This window comes from Mus caroli, unplaced genomic scaffold (genome assembly GCF_978045245.1).
Source record: "Mus caroli unplaced genomic scaffold, Mus_caroli_1 scaffold_16, whole genome shotgun sequence".
In the NCBI taxonomy this organism is placed as follows: Eukaryota; Metazoa; Chordata; class Mammalia; order Rodentia; family Muridae; genus Mus; species Mus caroli.
Genome location: NW_028227271.1, coordinates 8,347,644 through 8,366,589, shown reverse-complemented (window position 1 = coordinate 8,366,589; position 18,946 = coordinate 8,347,644). Strand labels below are relative to the sequence as shown.

At 46.5% G+C, this 18,946-nt stretch overlaps 1 protein-coding gene across 2 annotated transcripts in view; it reads left to right on the top strand.

Moving 5' to 3' along the window:
• Nucleotides 1-9,619: 9,619 nt before the first annotated feature.
• The window catches only part of Ano6 (anoctamin 6), a 187,060-nt gene continuing 177,733 nt past the window's right edge, over nt 9,620-18,946 (top strand). For both annotated transcript variants that reach the window (XM_021183693.2, XM_021183694.3), the window contains exon 1: nt 9,620-9,817. In XM_021183693.2, the coding sequence (XP_021039352.1) occupies nt 9,745-9,817 (73 nt within the window). In that variant the 5' untranslated portion in view covers nt 9,620-9,744. The remainder of the gene's footprint in view (nt 9,818-18,946) is intronic.

Here is an 18,946-nt window from a genome sequence, read left to right as displayed (position 1 = left end):
GATATCACTCTTGCTGGGAGTTGGGAACTATGTGAGCCTGGCTCCTTCTCTTTTCTGCCCTGGATGTACCGAAGAGTTTCCTGTGCCTAAATCTGTATCTATGAACACTCCTTTGAGAGACACCATGACCAAGGCAACTTAATGAAGGAAGGGTTTATGCTGGGCTTACAGTTCAGAGTGTTTTAGTCAGAACCCTCTGGGGGAACAGAATGTATATGTATATACATATATATGCATATGGGATTTATTAGAGTGACTTACAAGCTGTGTTCCAGATAGTACAACTATGGCTGCTCCTGACAGAAGGGCCAAGGTTCTGGTAGTTGTTCAGCCTACAAGGCTGTAACTCAGTTGGTTTTCAGTATACCTTCGAATCCCCAAGAAGTAGGCTCTAATACCCTTGAAGTGCTGCCTCAGGATAGAGTGATTAACTTACCAGCAAGAGCAAGCAGGCAAAAAGCCACCCCTTCCCTCTTCCCTGTCCTTTTTTGGAAGCTGCCACCAGAGGATGAAACCATGATTTAGGGTGGGTCTTCCCACCTCAAATGATCCAGTCAAGGAAACCCTCACCGATGTGCCCAATGGCTTGAATTTTAGTTTACTCCAGATGCGGTCAAGTTGATAACCAAGAGTAGCCATCACATGGAGGCATAAGAGCCCATCACTGTTACGGTAAGAAAGTGTGGCAGCAGGCGGGTATGCAGCAGGAACAGCCGAGAGCTCACATTTCAAACAAGCAGAGAGGGCAAATGGGCCTGACAGGAGCTTTTTAAACCTCAAACCTCACCCCCAGAAATACATTTTCTTCAGCAAAGCCACACCCCCTATGCTGCCATAAATGGCCTCACCAGCTGGGAACCATGTGTACAAATATCCAAGAATATGGCAGGGGTGGGGTGGGGAACATCACATTCAAACCACCATAGACCGTATAAAGGGAACAGAAAGGCACTGGGCATGAGGACAACTTGGGGCTAGATCAGGTTTAAATGGTGGACTTAGCTTGGTGTAACTATCATGAGCTAAGGTTCAATTTTTCTGGAATTTGTCAATCTCTGTCAAAAATCTCAAGCTTCCATTTTGTTTTCTTGCCAATGTGTGGAGCACTGGAATGGCTGATACAGCAGGCTGGCCTCACCCGGAAGGAAACAAGCAGGTGAACAATTGTTGTGATCCTCATGAGGAAAGAGAATGACGGAAAGAGAATGGCTGTTCTCACACACCAAGATCAATGTGTTCTGTGTCTGTTGGCAAACCCCAGGCCTTATTTTTGTAGATACGTTCATTCTGAGTTTTCATGGTTTCCCGATAGTGACTCTTACTTGAGTTCTCATTTCTGCAGATACACCACCGTCCTCTCACCAGCCCTGTCCTTCCCAGAATCCACCTCGCCCCTGACCAAAACATTCCTCAGGAACCCGTTCATTGAACTTTTTACTGCTCAGCGAAGTCTTGTGATTTCTTCCACAGTCATCTCTAGGGAGAAATGTGGAATTGTTGAAAATAATAAAAAAAATCAACATATCAATTAGTGGTTCTTTACAATTGTGTATGTGTAGATTATTCACAAGAGGTAGCAGGGCCATCTCAGCGAGGCAGGGAAAAGACAGCATGACCAGGGATCAGTCAATGCTCTCTGAAAGGACAGATGAATAAATAGTCCTGATGTGTAGGTTGTAAAGGCTCAACAAACGGGATAAAGGCACAAAGAGGACTTAGGTAGCTCTATGAGTTGACTATATTTATAAAAATGTACTGCGTCTCGGGTTGGGACTAACGTAGAACACACGTGAGCACAATACCAGGGTTCGATCCCCAGCAGTCAGAAAAACAAACAAACAAACAAACAACAACAACAAAATCTCAACCAAACACACTCCTTCCACCAATTTAAAAAACAAAGCAAGAGCCAGGTGTGTGTGGTAGCTCCCATCCACAATCTCAGCACTTAAGAGGTAGAGGCAGGAGGATTGCTCCAAGTTTGAGGCCATCCTGGTTGTATTACTATTTTTCTATCACTGTGATAAAAACATAACATGACTGTGTAAAAGTTTTCTAGAGTAGCAACTTATAGACTGAATCTCTCTCTCTCTCTCTCTCTCTCTCTCTCTCTCTCTCTCTCTCTCTCTCTCTCTAAATTAGAATGACTTACAGGCTGCAGTCCAGCTAATCCAGCAATGAATGACTACCCATAGAAGGTCTAGGAATCCCAGCGGTTTTTTGTATTTTTTTTTTATTTGTTTGTTTTGTTTTGTTTTTTGAGACAGGGTTTCTCTGTGTAGTCCTGGCTGTCCTGGAACTCACTCTGTAGACCAGGCTGGCCTCGAACTCAGAAATCTGCCTGCCTCTGCCTCCTGAGTGCTGGGATTAAAGGTGTGAGCCACCACTGCCCAGCGCTTTTTGCTGGAATTTGAACTCAGGACCTTCGGAAGAGCTGTCAGTGCTCTTAACTGCTGAGCTATCTCTCCGGTCCTCTTGGTTTTTTGTTTGTTTGATTGATTGTTTTGTTTTTAAATTTAATGTATATGAGTACACTGTAGCTGTCTTTAGACACCAGAAGAGGGCATCAGACCCCATTACAGATGGTTGTGAGCCACTGTGTGGTTGCTGGGAATTGAACTCAGGACCTCTGGAAGAGCAGACAGTGCTCTTGACCACTCTCCAGCCCTCAGCTTGTCTTTATAAGATGCTGGAAGCAGTAGGCGCTAATGCCAGTGAAGGGAAAGGACGTGGTAGCAAGGTGAGAGCAAACTGGCAAAGAGCCGGAGCTGCCTTCCTCCATGTCCTTATATAGACTTCCGGCAGGAGGCGTGGCCCCGGTTAGATCCGGATTAAAGACGTGTCTTCTGGACCCAAGATGTGAATTAGAAGTAGATCTTCCATTCCAAATTAAGCAGAAATCCCTCACAGGTGTGACCCCACTTTGGAGTTTTAGTTAATTCCAGATGTAGTCAGGTCATCCAAGAGCAGCCATCACCATGACCTTGTTTGTTTGGCATGGTACAGAAGCAAGAGTTTATTTCTGCCTTGGTTCCAGAGGGACAGTCAGTCCATGATGTTGGGGGACATATGAGAGCAGGCAGCCAGAGCAGGCTGCTGAAAGATAACATCTTCAACTGACACGGGAAGCAGAGAGAGTGACCTGGAAACGGGAGAGGTTATATACGCTTAAAGTATATACAACCCCGTGAGAATTTCACTTCAACAAGCCCCACCCTTTAGAGGATCCCCACCCCAAAGGACACGTTCATATGGGGAATCACATGTTTAGATACCTGAGCTTAGGGAGGACATTGCTCACTCAAACCACCACACTGGGTGACATAGTGAGCTCTGGGCCAGCAGCAACTAAACAGTGTGATCTACAAAAACAAAGGAAAGCAAAACAAAGCACACACTGGCCAGTGCAATAGAGATCTCCCCAAAGGCTTACAGACGATTGACCACACACGGGCCAGTGGAGCAGACTACAGAGCTCTGGGATAAATCCACATGCTTATAGTCGATTGATTTTGAACAAACGTGTGAAGAACACACACTGAGAAATGACAATCTCTTAATGAGCGCCACCAGACAACCGGATGCCCATAGGCAGGAGCGATTCAGATCCACAGCCCACCTCTCATACCAAAATCAACTCAGAATGGACTGAGTTAAAAGACCCAGGGGTAAGACCTAGACCAGAAAAAAACAAAATAGGCAAAAGACCTCAACAGGCATTTGTCAAAAGAAAGCTCACAACCATAATAGGTGTATGAAAAAAAATAACATTACAAATTAAACATTTTTTTAAAAAGGCATGTTAAAAGGAGCTCCCGTCTTTCAGATTGACTATTGTTTAGAAAGACAAAAGGAGAAGAAACCTTGCCAAGGTCGAGGAGAAGAAACCTCTACGCGCTTCTGCTTTCCACTAAGGAAAGCAGTTTGGCCGTTCCTCAAAAAACTAAAACTACCACGTGACCCAGAAATCGGATGGAATCTGTGTCAGAGAGTGTGTGCTCGCACGTGTGCATTTAGCACGGGTCATGACAGTCAAGGTAGAACGTCAAAAGCCACGTGTGGTATCACATGCGGATAATCCCAGATGACCTGAGGTGGGAGCTGGAGAATTAGAGGCCAGGCTGTACTTCATAGAAAGTTTGAGCCAAACTTGGGTTATCTAGCGAGACTCCTATCTTAAAAAGCAAAAACAAAAACAAAACGAAACATCTAAGCAAAAAAATAGGACCTGAAGATGTAGCATAAGATGGAAGCATTATGCGATGTGATATGAATAAACCTGAGGATATTAAACCCTATAAAACAAAGAGCCGTGGAAAGACAAAGACAGCGTGATTTTGATTCTCGGAAGAACTGCTGATTGGCTGAAAACAGATCTGGCTGTATCCTAGGCTGATGGAACTCCTGGACCACCGCATCCTAAGTGTTGGAACTTCAGGGACATGGCCACGATAGAATTTAAAAAGATGTGATTGTTTGTATATGTTGGGCCCAGGGAGTGGCACTATTAGAAGGTGTGGCCTTGTTGGAGTGAGTGTGGCCTTGTTGGAGTGGGCGTGGCCTTGTTGGAGTGGGTGTGGCCTTGTTGGAGTGGGTGTGGCCTTGTTGGAGTGGGTGTGGCCTTGTTGGAGTAAATGTGTTACTGTGGACTTGGGTTTAAGACCTCATCCTAGCTGTTTAGAAGCCAGTATTCTTCTAGCACCCTTCAGATGAAGACATAGAACTCTCAGCTCCCCCTGCACCATGTCTATCTGGATGCTGCTGCGTTCCCTCCTTGATGATAATGCACTGAACCTCTAGGCCTGTAAGCCAGCCCCAGTTAAATGTTATGCTTATAAGAATTGCCTTGGCCATGGTGTCTGTTCACAGCAGTAAAACCGTAAGACAACAGGGCAGTCTTACAAAGGCAGAAAAAATAGTGGTGTTGTTTCAGTTACAAGAATAAGATCTATAGATTTACAGTTAGTCACGATGACCACAGTGAAGAATAAGGCACTGCGCGGTGACCAGTACCATTTGGACACACACACACACACATGCACATACGCACACATGGGCGCACGCGCGTGCACACACACAGGCTTTTTAAAAAATGAATTAGAGGATTTCACTACGTAGCCCTGGCTGGCCTGGCAGCCCCCTGGAGCATTGAGAACATCGGGACAGGCAGCTCTAATGGACCTCTTAATGCCCTGAGTTCTCTTTCCAGTGATTTGTGGAATGAGACAAGTTGAACTGCTTCATGCCGTACACGGACTCTCCTGGAAATTTTCTTCCATTATAGCACCGCTTAAGGAGCTATCAAAAGTCTTGCTTTTTATCCTTCCTGGTAAGTGGTCTCCTTCTATGTTATCAGTAACAGTTAGTGCCAGGTCCTTTCAAAGAAGGTGCTCAGTAGAAACTGAGCTAATAGGCACTTACCGATGCTCTAATTGGCAGGTTCTCGCCATTAGGCCACACCCCCCTGTGCTACGCCTCCTGGGAAGATATGCATTTACTTTGCCTTCTGCCTAGAACATGCTCTTCAGATACTAGCTGCATACATTAATCTTCAGTTTCTCCAGGTCTTCCCTAAAATACCGCAATAGATAAGGCGGTTTGGGTGTGTAGAAACCAGGAAGTAAGCGCAGCAGTATTTAGCCATGGGCTGGCTACAGCAGTATTTAGCCATGGGCTGGCTACAGCAGACAGGGGAAGGGAACCAAAATAACCCTTACTTACGGAGCTTATACTGTCTGCTTTCCACTCTCAAGATTATTGGTTTCTTTGAGGATCTGGGGTCACTCCTTGGTTCGTGCAGTTTGAGGGTAGAGATTGTAAACTGAGATTGGGCCTGCTAAGTTTCAACGGCCCAAGAAAGAAAGGCCCAAGAGACGGTCCAGTGTGTCCTCAAATCTGGGAATATGGACAGAGATCTAGACTGCAAACGGAAGTTGTGGTAGTCTCCACATACACAATTTTCAGGGGTCAGTGGTTGTCCTGTAACAAGTCCCTCTGAATGGAAGCACCCAAACATCCCTTCCTGAAGAGAGGTTCCTTGAAAGTCAGGAAGGAGGCCTCCTCATTGTCAGGAAGTACCTAAAACTTACAAGATTCTGAAGCCCCGCCTCTAAGGTTATATAAACAGTAACAGTGGTGGAAGATAGATTTCCCAGGTCTGAGCTGCTTGAAGTAAATTCTAACTTGCTGGACTGCATACAGGTCATTCCCAGAGTGCCAAGGAAGCAGAGCTCTAGGGATGCTTGTGCTGGGTTGGATTTTTCAATGATGCATCTGCCTTTAAGCCACCAGCGTTCCTGTAACACCAATACACTCACTGGCTCACCATACTGGACTCCAGTGGAGCTGTTACTTGGTTCTTCATCTGGCTCAAGCAGGTGTTTGCTAATGCCTCTCTAGAAAACGTCACACAAGAGCTACAAGATTTAAAAAAAAAAAAATGTAAGGGCACAGAAGAGACAGCTCACTGGTTAAGAGCGGCACATGAGGCTGCTCACAACTCCAGGTCCAAGGTGCCTAACGCCCTCTTCTGGCCTCCACAGGTACTGCACTCAAGTATACAAATGGCACACAGACATATACAAATAACTAAAAAAATAAAGCTAAAATATTTTTAATTAATTAATTTTTTACACTCCATATTTTATTCCCCAAAGCTAAAATATTGTAATGGTTAGAGTTCTTTGTTCAAAGAGCATATAAGGTTCTGTAGCTGTGGCGTCTCCAACTAATCTGTTGATGGTCTAACTGCTTTGGTAAAGGCAGAAGGCGAGCCAGGTACGTCTCTCTGGTTTTTCACTGCAGTCCACATGGTTGAGATGACAACCTCTGTGTGAGACATTCTTTACTTTTCAGTCTGGGTGATTGAGGTTCTGGCAATCCAAGTAAGGGACAGCTGCCACCATGCCTCACCTGGTCATGATCCTGTCCCTTTGCCAGTGCCCAGACTTCCAGGGTGGTCTCAAGTATGCTCAGGAGGATGGCAGAGATCGAAGAATACAGCGGCTGCTTGTGAGCCCATTTTACAGAGACCTGGAAATGACAATGAGGCATTGCATATGAATAGAGGCATTGTCCCATCTGACCTCACTGACAAGATTAAATTTCACAGACAATGTTATTTACAAAGCCAAGGTTACCTTTCGGGTGGTGGTGGTGCACACCTTTAATTTCAGAGTTTGGGAGGCAGAGGCAGACAGACCTTTGGGTTCGAGGCTAGCCTGGTCTACAGAGCAAGTTCCAGGACAGCTAGGGCTATACAGAGAAACCCTGTCTCAACACCTCCCCACCCCCCAAAAAAGGAAGGAAGAAATAAATAAATATAAAATGGCAATTGTAGGGTTTTAAATTTTTCAGGAGCTTTGGAATAGAGGGGCCTGTGTGAGCACACTGTTTGGATGCCCATAGAACTCTTCTTTCTTGGTTGGGAAAGATAGTAGTTAAAATTGTAGAACAGCACCGGTTCTATATAGAAGGAGAAGAAGGCTGAACACTGAAGCCAGTGGAGTACCAGCATCCGAAGGCTGGGCAGAAAGAGCATCTTGGCTGAAGACAAATGAGTAGGAAAATATTTGTGACCCTGACTTGGAAAAGCCTTGCAAACACAAATACACTGGCCACATAATGCCACAAGCATTTTATCTCACAAACTATGCATTACACAGACATCCCTCCCCTTAGGATTAAGAGTATGGCTCCTATATAAGACTATAACTTAGATTATTTTTGCAGCATATATTGATCGATTGAAAAAAAATAATGCGTGAGAAAAAAACTGTAGGAAATGCATTAATGTACCAAATGGGGTGTACTAATAATAGATGCATAGCTGGTCTAAGTAAATAATTCAATTTCCTTGTGGCAACAGTCATGTCTACACAAAAGACCACAATGGCTCTGTAACACTTATCAAGCAAGAAGCAAAAGGCATCTCTAAAATCTCTTAAGAATTCCAAGTGATTCACTGAGACTTAGGTCAGAATCAAGTCCAAGAATTTTCGAGCTACAAATTAGCTTTCAGCAGTCTTAGGTCGGAAGACCCAGAACTACATCTGCTGAGAGAACCGTAGCAGGTCAGTGATGAGACCTGGTGGGTTGGAAGAAGTGGGTGGAAAGACCTCTGGAGGCAGTTTCTGAGGTGCTTATGGCAAAAGGGCCACCCCAACACTGGCTATCTGTGGTTGCAGACAAGATGCTCACCTGTCCGGCGCCCAGGTGAAACAGTGGCAGTAACTCCTAGGCGGAGATGAAGAGACCACTGTAAAAACATTTAGTACCAGACACAGCGCACGAAAAGCGCCATGGCTAAATGAAGAAGATGGAAACTTCCTCCTGCAACCCACACACCTCTGGAACCGAGAGTTCACTAAAGCCTTCCCTTCCCTTCTCAGTTCCCAGTCTGTCCTGAAGCCCAGTTTTGCTTCAGAGTCCCCCTGCTTCGGCCTCTGGAGGGCTGGCATTACAGGTCATAACTGGCATTACAGGTCGCAGATGGCATTACAGGCCATAGGGGTCATTGCTAGCATTACTAGTCCCGGATCTCTCTTCCTCTATCTCCCTCTCAGAGAGTCTCCTCATCTTCTCAAGATCTCCAGAGTTCTGCACCTACTTTTCATGTTACAAGTCGTCTTCTTTGGTGAAAACCAGACCTTAAGGAGCAAGGAGAGCGTCTCCTGGACGTTTTCTCTAATTTGTACTGTCCTTTAGTGCATATTCGTGATTAAATTCCTACGTTAATATTGATCGCAATGTTTTTGTCCCTTCAAGTGAGAACATTAACTATGAGGGTTGGGAGTACAGATAAGTGTAGAGTACTCCCTTAGCACACCAGGGGTGCTGGGCTGGACTCCTAGCATCTGAGAGGCGAAAGAGGAAAAGGTAAGAATATAAAAGAATAAAACACACAGTGGATGTAGTAGTGTCTTGTCATTGAACATTGACTAGGAACGGGCTCAGGAGGCAAGTGCTTCTCCAGGGAGTGAGCGACACCCGGGCACTGCAGGGAAGCCACCATTCACCAGCGTCCTTGACAGCAGCTGTGCAGACCCAAGGACTTGGTACTCCCGCCGCATCTGCGCCCCAGTCCTGGGGTTGTCAGGGCGGCATTCCTTCACTCTCTGCCGTCATTTCCCCCTTTCGTTTCTTTGTCCTTCCTGGTACTACAGTTTCCCATATTGTCTTCTTAAAGAGTTTACACGTAGCTATGGCGTGTTGTGTTCGGCCTAGTTCCGGGGCTTGGAGGGCTGATTTGCAAAACCTCATCCCCTGCACCCCGCGACCACTCCCCGCGAGTGCTCCTTCGGGCGGGGCACAGGGGCTGGCTCTCCGTGCGCACGTGTGTCGTTTTCCTCCCCCACACTAAGCGGGCACCTTGCAACGTCTCGCCATTCTGCAGATTAGTTTAAAGACCCTCGTGAGCTCCTGGAAGCCAGCCTGCCTCTGCGGCTGCAGCGCTCCCCGCAGGCGCGGCGCGGCGCGGCTCGCCCAGCTTCTGCCACTCCCCTCCCCCCAGCCCCCCCAGCCCGACTTCCTCCCGGGCTCCTCGCAGCCGGGGCGGTTTGATCTGGGGCGGGAGCGGCGGCGTCCCTCTGGGCATGCTCAGTCGCAGGCTGAGCAGCGCCTGCAGAAGCAGAGCGCGGGCGGAGCGCAGCGGGGCAGTGCCGAGAGGGCAGAGCGGAGCTTGCGGCCCGAGCCGAGCGGAGCCGAGCGGAGCCGAGAGCAGCCGAGCGACGGTCTCCCGGAGTCATGCAGATGATGACTAGGAAGGTCCTGCTGAACATGGAGCTGGAGGAGGACGACGATGAGGATGGAGACATTGGTGAGTGCCGGAACCCGGGCCAGGGCAAGGGGGATCCGGGGCGGACGCGTCTGCGCGGAAGCCGAACCTCTCAAGCAACTTCGGGTCTTTTTCCTGCGTCCGCTTCGGGCGGTGTTTTGGGGGCCCCTGCTCCCGGGTTCACGACACACCTGAGCCGGATTCTCCGAGGCCACAGGCTGCGCCGCTGCACCAGCCCGCAGAGACACAAACAAAAGGGCTGGAGCCGCGGGCCCGGGGCAGAGACGCGGGGCGACGCCGGGCGGAGGACCATGGCACATTTCCATCCGGCCTCCTGGATGTCAAATGTTCCCTCTCAAGGCCTCCAAACACTTTACAAAGTAAATTTAGGAGTTGGGTGTGGCTTTTCCTTCCTTTCGGGTTTTGCTCACAGACCAATCAAAGGAATTTGGTAACTCCCAGGTCTAGACGAACTTGGGAATTCCACGCCGCGATTTAGCCTTGGCCTTTCATTGTGACAGCGGTTTATCAGGCACTCCTCTTTGTGGAGAGAGCAAATAGTATTCCTTTTTAAGGAGGGGAGAAAAGTGTGCCCAGGTTAGCCTTCCTGGAGCCTCACACTGTCAAGCAGAAGTTTCTGATTTCCCAGAGTTGAGCAAGTTAAGGCTCTGCACCTGGCGGCTGATTGGGTAAAGGATGTAGGATGCTCTTGTCTCATGAGACTGAACAGTTAAGTGACCGTTTACATAAAATACCACCCACGGGAGCAGCGTTAAAAAGTTACACTCGTATTAGCACAATTAGTTTCTTAGGGAAATATTCTTGTCTGTCATAGTGAGGCACTCAAGTGGGATCCAGCCGGAATAGAAATTGACATAAGCAAGAGGCTCTGAGTGTAAGCCCTTGCTGCCCTCAGATTTCAATTTAGAAAGAAAATCTAATTTGGTCTAGCCTCTGTTACATGATAGGCATCATAGGTTGTCTTCAGACCCTGCCAGTAGGCTGGCTTTGCTTTTACTGACCCATGTAATTCATGCTTGTTCCATGAGGTAAAACAGCCGACGTAGTTAACTACTTCTGCCTCTTCTTACTGTAGCCTCCAGTATTTAGATTCATACTTTAGATAGCAGACAGCCTTTTTGGACAGGCAACGTTTAAGCAGGTCGGCAATTTTTGGTTGTCCTTTATTGAATTATGAATTTCATGTGGATCATAGTTATTTTTTGTCTCAGACGTTTTACCAAACCTATGAACGTTTATGTTACTACAGAATTATAAGCCTTCTTGAAGGTCACTGAAGTAGGTTGATAGGCTATTATGAACCAATTCTAATTTCCAACAGCGGGAGAGGAGGCGCTGGTGAAATGGAAGATTGTAACTGAAACCTCTGCCTCCAATCTTGATTAATATCTCTCTTCGGGACTCCTCACTAAAGGGGTAGTTGTATAGTTGTTTAAAGCATAATCAGCATCCATGTTAATTTCTGTTAAATTTTGCTTAGCTTTAAAATTCAGAGCAGGAAAGTTACTTCGACACAAGACCCCAACGTCATCTAAGGCAAATCTCAAACAACGAAAGTAAACCATTTTAAAGTAGAAGATGTATCACGGAGGTGTTCCACCCACGTGTGTGGAGCCGAGCCTTCTGGGAGACTGGGTTGTCCGGCTTTATAAACAGTTACTTCAGGTTGTTGCTCGGTACTTAGAGAACTAACCCTGGTGGCTGTTCAATACTTAGGTACCGCTTTAGGTGCGGGAGTAGCCTCCTGGCGTGGCATGAACCCACATGGAGAATTGAAAATGGTATCTTTCCCATGGTTGTCTTCCTTGTTTGCTTAAGTCGTGACCTCCGGAAGTAACCCAAAAGGTGCAGTGATGAATGAACCCATGGGGCACAGTTTTTTTTTTGTGTGTGTTTTTGTTTTTTTTTTTTCCTTTTCTTAAAAACTTGCTCAATTTTACCAAGGAGCCACAGAAGTCCTGTGTGGGCAGCAGTTGCAGAAGTGCCCTGGTGGAGATGGCTGTAACTGAAAGTCTCGGAAATGCGGAGAGTGGTCTGTCCTTGGCAGCTTTTGGCTCCACACTTTGCACCTCCAGTTAGTCAGTTGATTCAGCATCGCTTCCTCTTGATTTAAAACGGGATATAGGACAGGTGAAATGACTCAGTGGGTAAAGGCACCCACTACCAAGCTCCAGGACGTGAATTCAATCCCCCTGGCCCACATGATGGAGGAGAGAGTATTATACTTCCACCTGTCCTCTGACCTTCATTTCTGCTTTGGCTCTCTTACCCTCCCCACCCCCCTCCATCTTAAAAAAAGAACAGCAATAGCTTTCATGGCAGAATGTAGATGCTCTTGGTTAATATATTTCTTCAGTGCCTCTCACTCCTCTATAGTTTGTATAATACTATACAAAACTATAGTTTGCATGATAGGTTTAAAAAGGCTTTTATTTTCTTGGATTATCTGTGGCTCAAACTCTGCTAAGGGAAAGTGGTCCTAGACCTGGGAGCTCTCAGGCTTCAGATGGATGCATTTGAAAGCTCTCGGTTTGCCGTCTGTTTCTGGTAGTTGACTTTGTGGTTTCTCAGACGGATTGTCTGTCGCCTGGGAAATGGACCGAGGCCATGTTAGATGATGGCCCAGCCATTTCTCTGTCCTCTTTTGGTGTGGCAGTCTCAGGAAGACTTATCTACCCATGTAAACTATTCCTGAGGTCCATTTCATGTTTAATCATCCCCCACTCTAGCCCTGGTCTGTTGGACCTCATGAACAGTGGTGGAGTAACCCTTCTGGGCTAAGTGCAGGAGGCTGTGGGGTAGATGGGGCAAGGCACACACCCCTGTCCCAGGATGGGGCGTCTCTTAAAACATGAAAAGTCCCTTGTAGAGGGTGGCTTTATTGAAGTGTATGCAGAACTATGGGAGGACGGCAGGAAAGGGAACCTTCCAGAAGAGGTGGTGGTTAGGCTGTGCAAAGCCTGGCCTACGAAGAGCAGAGATGCCAGGCTGGAAGGACATGGAGGGACTCTCCTGTGAAGAATCTTCCAGACATTTTAAAGATCTTGAGCTGTCTGTAACTTGGGAGCCCCAGAAAGATGTCTTAGAAGTGAGGAGGAGGGAGATGGTACTTACTGTAAACCCTCCCAGGAGTTGGGTTTAGAAGTGGCTGCAGTGACCCGAGGTGTAAGGGGTGTGTCCCGGAGCTTACAGGAGGAGGAGCATCTCCAAGCATCCCATTCTAGCTGTCATAGTGTAAGTCCACCTCTTGTGCTGAGTGGTAGGAAGGATGGGTGGGGTGGGGTGGGGTGGGGTGGGGTCTGTGAAGTCATACTTTTCTTGGCTGCTTTGGCTCGGGCCATTGCTTTCAGCCTCAATTCCTCTTTTTCCCTGTGAGTCATCCTCCATCCAAGCCTGTTGGAAGTAGGTAGTGCTGGTAACTGCTTCTCTAAGGGACCCCAGTGCGTTCTCACGCCCCTTGTTTCTATCCTCTATATACTTAGCCACCATTTATTTGTTCTGCTCTTGAGTTTCATGATCTTTACTCTTATTATCTCTCTATCACGACATATATCTCTGTGTGTGTTATTATTTATTATGCTACTGTATGTGTGTGTTATTTACTTATTTTTATTTTATCATTTTGGAGACACAGTCTCTGATAGGCAGGCTGTCTCTTTGGACTCTTTAAGTAGCTGAGGCTGGCTCGGAACTCCCGATCGTCCTGCCTCTGCCTCCTGAACATAGCAATTACAGGCCTGAGCCACCACACCTGAATGACTCACTCCTGAGATAATTGGACATAAGACTTAACGGTTTTATAGCTTTGTAGAAATCTCTCCTGTGTTATCTGAAGAATACACACTCCTAGTTCTTCTGCTTCATTGCACACCTTATTGCGGTAATCATTTACTAGGCTGTAATCAAGGGTGTGTCGAGAGAAATCCTGGTACGGAAGTGGTACTGAGGAGAAAGCTTGGAACCTTGCCAGGCTAACTGTAGAGTGGTGTGGGCGGCAGAGCCATCCAGGAGGCCTGGGAAGGCAGATGATGGGGGCTATGGTTCCTAAAGACACAATGGGTTAACCTCCAAATGAACCCAGGACTGCTACTCCCAGCTTATGTATTATAGGTTACATTCATGTGTGTATGTGTGTACATGCATTTTTTTTTAAACAAAAGAATGAGAATTTAAAAAACCAAACAAACTGTGATCAAAGTCTTTTCTCTTTCAGCCTGGCCTTGCTCAGTTCCACATGCTGTCATGACTCGCCGTCCACATTCTAACTTCTGAGTCAAACAGCAGCTTTCCAAAATGTCCCCTAGCCTTTCTCAACTCTTTGGCAACCTCACTGTTCGGCATGTGACAAATGAGCCCTCAGAGAATTATTCTGAAAGAGCATGTGGGGCGGGGCTGCCACTCCAGCATGTACGGCTGGTTCCCCTTCCCCCTTTAGAAGCCAAGAAATTTGGATCAAACACTCCCAGAGACATCTCCACTAGAGACATGGCTTTAATTCTGAGGTTTGTGGGAGATAATCTGGTATTATTAGGAATTGCCTGCTATGTGCCCATGGTAGAGGATGGCATTGAACTCCGCTGGTGGCGTTTGTAGTGCACTCTACTGAAATGCGCGTCTTTTAGTAAAAGTTTTCCTGTAGCGAACACTTCGTCTCGCATCACCAATACCTCTTGACCAAAAGCTGGGTCTCACTGTGAGATGCTGCCCGTTCCTCATCCTGATGCTTTTTCACATAGTAGGTGTTTTAGGAAAGCATTTGTTATAGGACTGATTTAGGTTTTCATGTCATATGATTTAAGCTGCCTGATCCAGTTTAGACAGGACATTCAGGCCTGGGTCCGTGGGAAAAGAGGCTAGTTTTAGAACAAAGAGGAGACGCCTCTAACTCCCTTCATCCAAGGCAGTGTGCTTCTGGACTGATCAGTAAACTTTAAGATGGAGAATGTGGGGATTTAATACAGCCACATAATCACGATATGCTCTTATGGCCATTGTTAGGGAAACCCAGCCTCTTGCATGCCCGGCAAGGGCACCACCACCGAGCAGCCCACACACCCGGCCCAGGTCATTTCTATGACTCCTTTTTGCTTTTGTTTGGCTTTGCCACTTCAGTTTTGCAGCTAAAATTAATTGGCACCCATCCCAAGAATCAGCCAGTTTGAAGAGCACAAGAATATGGCAACAGTGGATTTTGGATGTGGGCCAAGCAGCAATGAAGATACCGTTCAGCCAAGGCATCCAAGAGAACGTGCACAGAGAGAGACAAGTTGAAGGGTTAATGACTGCTCTCCCTGCCTCTGTATTTATGGGTGCCCCAGCTGAATTTCTGAATACCAGTTGACAGATCTTATTGCAGGAAGTTATTTAACAGCCAAAAACACAAATAAAAGAAAATACAGTCTTTTTTTTTTTTTTTTTTTTTTTTTTGGCTTGTTTGTTTGTTTTTTTGAGACAGGGTTTCTCTGTGTAGCCCTGGCTGTCCTAGAACTCACTCTGTAGACCAGGCTGGCCTCAAACTCAGAAATCTGCCTGCCTCTGCCTCCCAAGTGCTGGGATTAAAGGTGTGCACCACCACTGCCCAGCTAGAAAATATAGTCTTTTGGGGAGTCCAGATGTTGCTTTTATATTTAATGCTTTTATTCTAGGACACTGGAACTCTACAATTTGTTGCATCTTTTAAAAATACAACTAATTCAAGATTGGAAAAGAGAGGGTACTGATCTTTTAACGTTCTCTTCTCTGTAATATTTCTTTTAACTTGGACAACTTTACTACTGGGTCAAAGTCATAAATAGATGTTCTTTCACAAAGCTCAAATAGGCAAATTAAAGGCTTATTTATAGAGTTTGTTTTGTAGAATCCAAGACTCTGTTTCCATAATTGAAACTGTTATGGTCTCTCCAAACATTGCAGCTAGATAACCTTGCACACTCTCAGCGATGGCTGAGTTCTTCTTGTGGCACTGTCACACAGATGCGATCTTAAACGTTCTTTTTTTTTTTCTGACTTGTGCTGATTTTCGAGGGAAAAATATTCGAAAGAAAAACAACCAGTTTTATTTAAAAAAAAAACAATTAGTACTGTATTGTTTGAAGGTTTTACGCTCTTTTCCATACTGATTAAATGTGGTTGCCTTCATTTGAATCATCATATTTCTTTCTGTTGCTTATGAAACAGATTCGGAGTGTTCCAGTTGTGTAAAACACAATACTCTGTTTCTGAAGAAAAGGAAAGAAAGAAAGAAAGAAAGAAAAGCCAGGATTGCTCAGTAATGTGTAAAGAAATGGTAGATGTTCCGTGGCTTTGGATGCTGCTCAAGAAGAAGCGGAAGTAGATTTTTAAGGGCTTCCTGCTCTCTTTGGGGCAAAGGCGATTCCCGAAGAACTTCTGTGGAGGAAAAGGAAGTCGTCCTTACAGATACTTGCTGCCCTTTGCTGAGTGGGAGGGAGGGAGACTGACATGAGTGACAGCTGAGTTTGTGTCAGCTGGGAAGCACCTGTGGTATTCACACAGAGCTGAATGCTTCACCTGAGGCCAGCGTCTCAGCTGTCTCTTCAGCCCCGTGGGGTTGCTAAGAGGGTGTGGGAGGATGTTTTTAGACCTGGAAGAAGTCTTACACACACACACACACACACACACACACACACACACCCCTACCTTCCCCCTCTTCAGTAGTCCGTGCCATTCATCCTCTCTCTTCCTCATCCATTCCCCAGAAACTGTGTATCAGATTCCGCACTTCTCACTAAGGCCCCATGCAGTCTCTTGTCTTGACTCCATTGCAGTCAGGGGAACTGCTCTTAACCTCTGTTACCACTGGAGGGTTTTCTCTGGCCCACAGCTGCTTGTTTCTGTTCTATCTTGTGCACCCAGGAGCTTAGTGATTTCCTGGCTGGGGGCAGTCCCGCAGTGGCTGTTCTTCAGTCCTGTGTATTTAAAGGTGAGAGTTAAGGAACAATAGGCAACAGTTTCTGCAGAGGTAATTGGGTTTTCCCTATATTCTCACAGTTAGGGTTAATCGTGTTTTCTAGACCTCGAGAAGCATATTTTATCAGTAATTCTTCCTAGGGGAACTTAGCTAAAGGCTGTAGAAGTTAATGCGTAGTAGGGACCTTAATACATGGCTGATGAAATGAGATTACAGCCCCATCAGTGGCCTCTGTGGCACATACCTTGCTCTGGTGGCTGCCAGACCATGTTTGCAAAAGTTTGTGTCTACCTTTCATAGCAAGTGAAGAAGGAGAGATTCACATAGGTGACTGTGGTGGTTTGAATGAAAATGGCCTCTGAAGGCCCATAGGGAGTGGCACTATTAGGAGATGTGGCCTTGTTGAGGTAGATATGTCCCTGTTGGAGAAAGTATGTTACTTGGGCTAGGCTTTGGGATTTCAGAAGCTTAAGCCAGGCCCAGTGGCTCATTCTCTCTTCTTGATGCCTTGAATCCAGATGTAGAACTCTCAGCTCCTTCTCCAGCACCACATCTGCCTGCACACTGCCATGCTTCCTGCCATGATGATAATGGATTAAACCTCTGAACCTGTAAGCCAGCCCCAATTCAATGGTTTCTTTAATAAAAGTAATTGTGGCCTCATGGTGCCTCTTCACAGCAGTAAAACGCTAACTAAGACAATGACGGGCTTTTCTTATAAGTTAGCTCTTGAAACGGGACAAGACAAGGAACAGAGAGTGATAACTGGTCAGATTCTTCCTGAACAGAGCTCTGCATGACCCCACGGTTAATGCTGGAAGTACAGAATCGTGTTCACCATTCTCCAGAGGTCAGCCTGTCAGGAATCCCCTGAGAGGCAGAATGGACATCCTGATGTGTAACATGCTCTTAAATGTTCCACTCATTCAGCCTTGAAGTTCTCCACTAGCGTGTATGTAGCGAGCACCCCCATTCCAGTTTTTCTGTCTCTTTAAGGTCTTGTAGAATTCAAGGGTATCTGGCTCTTGGCCCTCCCTGCTACATTTCTTCTTTGAGCAGACTTCAGGGCTCTAGGGTTGCTTTGGGAATCTATGGATCTGGAAAGGAGAAGGGACCAGGCCATGGGCTGGGGGATTCCTCCTCCATTTTGAATCCTGGGAGGTACAGACCTGGTTAGCCAGAGATCTGGGTCTGAGGGTGAAACCTAAGCGGTCATGCCAGGACTTCCTCTGCAGATGAAGAGGAAAGGGTGGCTCTTCTCTGTGTTCAAAGATTATTTCTGCCATCGGTTTAGTGATAACTTCACTCTTATTGGGCCAAAGATGTGGACTGACATCCTGCCATGCTTCGGCTAGCTCTGATGCACACTGGTAGCCCTTTATTCTAAAGATGTGTAAGAAATAAGACCATACATACACACCGAACATATCTTGATCATACCTCATGCTTATCTCTCCAACTTCCCCTAAAGCCACCCAACATGTCCCTTCAACTCATGTTCCTTTTCCATATGGTTCTTCCTAGCCTTCATTAATTAGCCACTGAGGCCAATTAGTGCTGACTGAATAGATATGGAGATTGGGCCATAACTGGAGCTTAGGCAACCTGTCAGTCACCATATCCTCAAGGAAAAAGGAGCCTTCCCTCTTTTAGCTTGGGCCTTGTGAGCCCCTCCTCATCCTTGCTAGACTTTTGGCTGCCTTGATCCTTAACAGGTCTTATATAGGTAACCAATCCGTGTGTTCATGCCTGTAACAGGTAACCATACCCGTGCATTCATGCCTGTAATGGCTGCGTCATTTACAACAATCCTCACTTCCCTACCTCCAGGCTACATTCTCTCCATCCCTTCTTCCTTGATGCTCCCTGGGCCAGGGGTGGGAGCACTCACTAATTTACAGATTCCATCTGAGGCTAAGGCCACTTCTTCTCGGCATTTGGATGACTCCTCACTGCCTGTTGCCCACCACACCAAGACACTTCTCTGACCCTTGAGGATGAGCGCGTCACAGACACACAGAGACACAGAGGGAGCTGCTGCCACAGTTGTATCAGGTTGGGGTGAATCCTATCGGTCTACTTTTTATAATAGTAGGGGATTTTTTTTTTTTTTCTCGAGACAGGGTTTCTCTGTGTAGCCCTGGCTGTCCTGGAACTCACTTTGTAGACCAGGCTGGCCTCGAACTCAGAAATCCGCCTGCCTCTGCCTCCCCAGTGCTGGG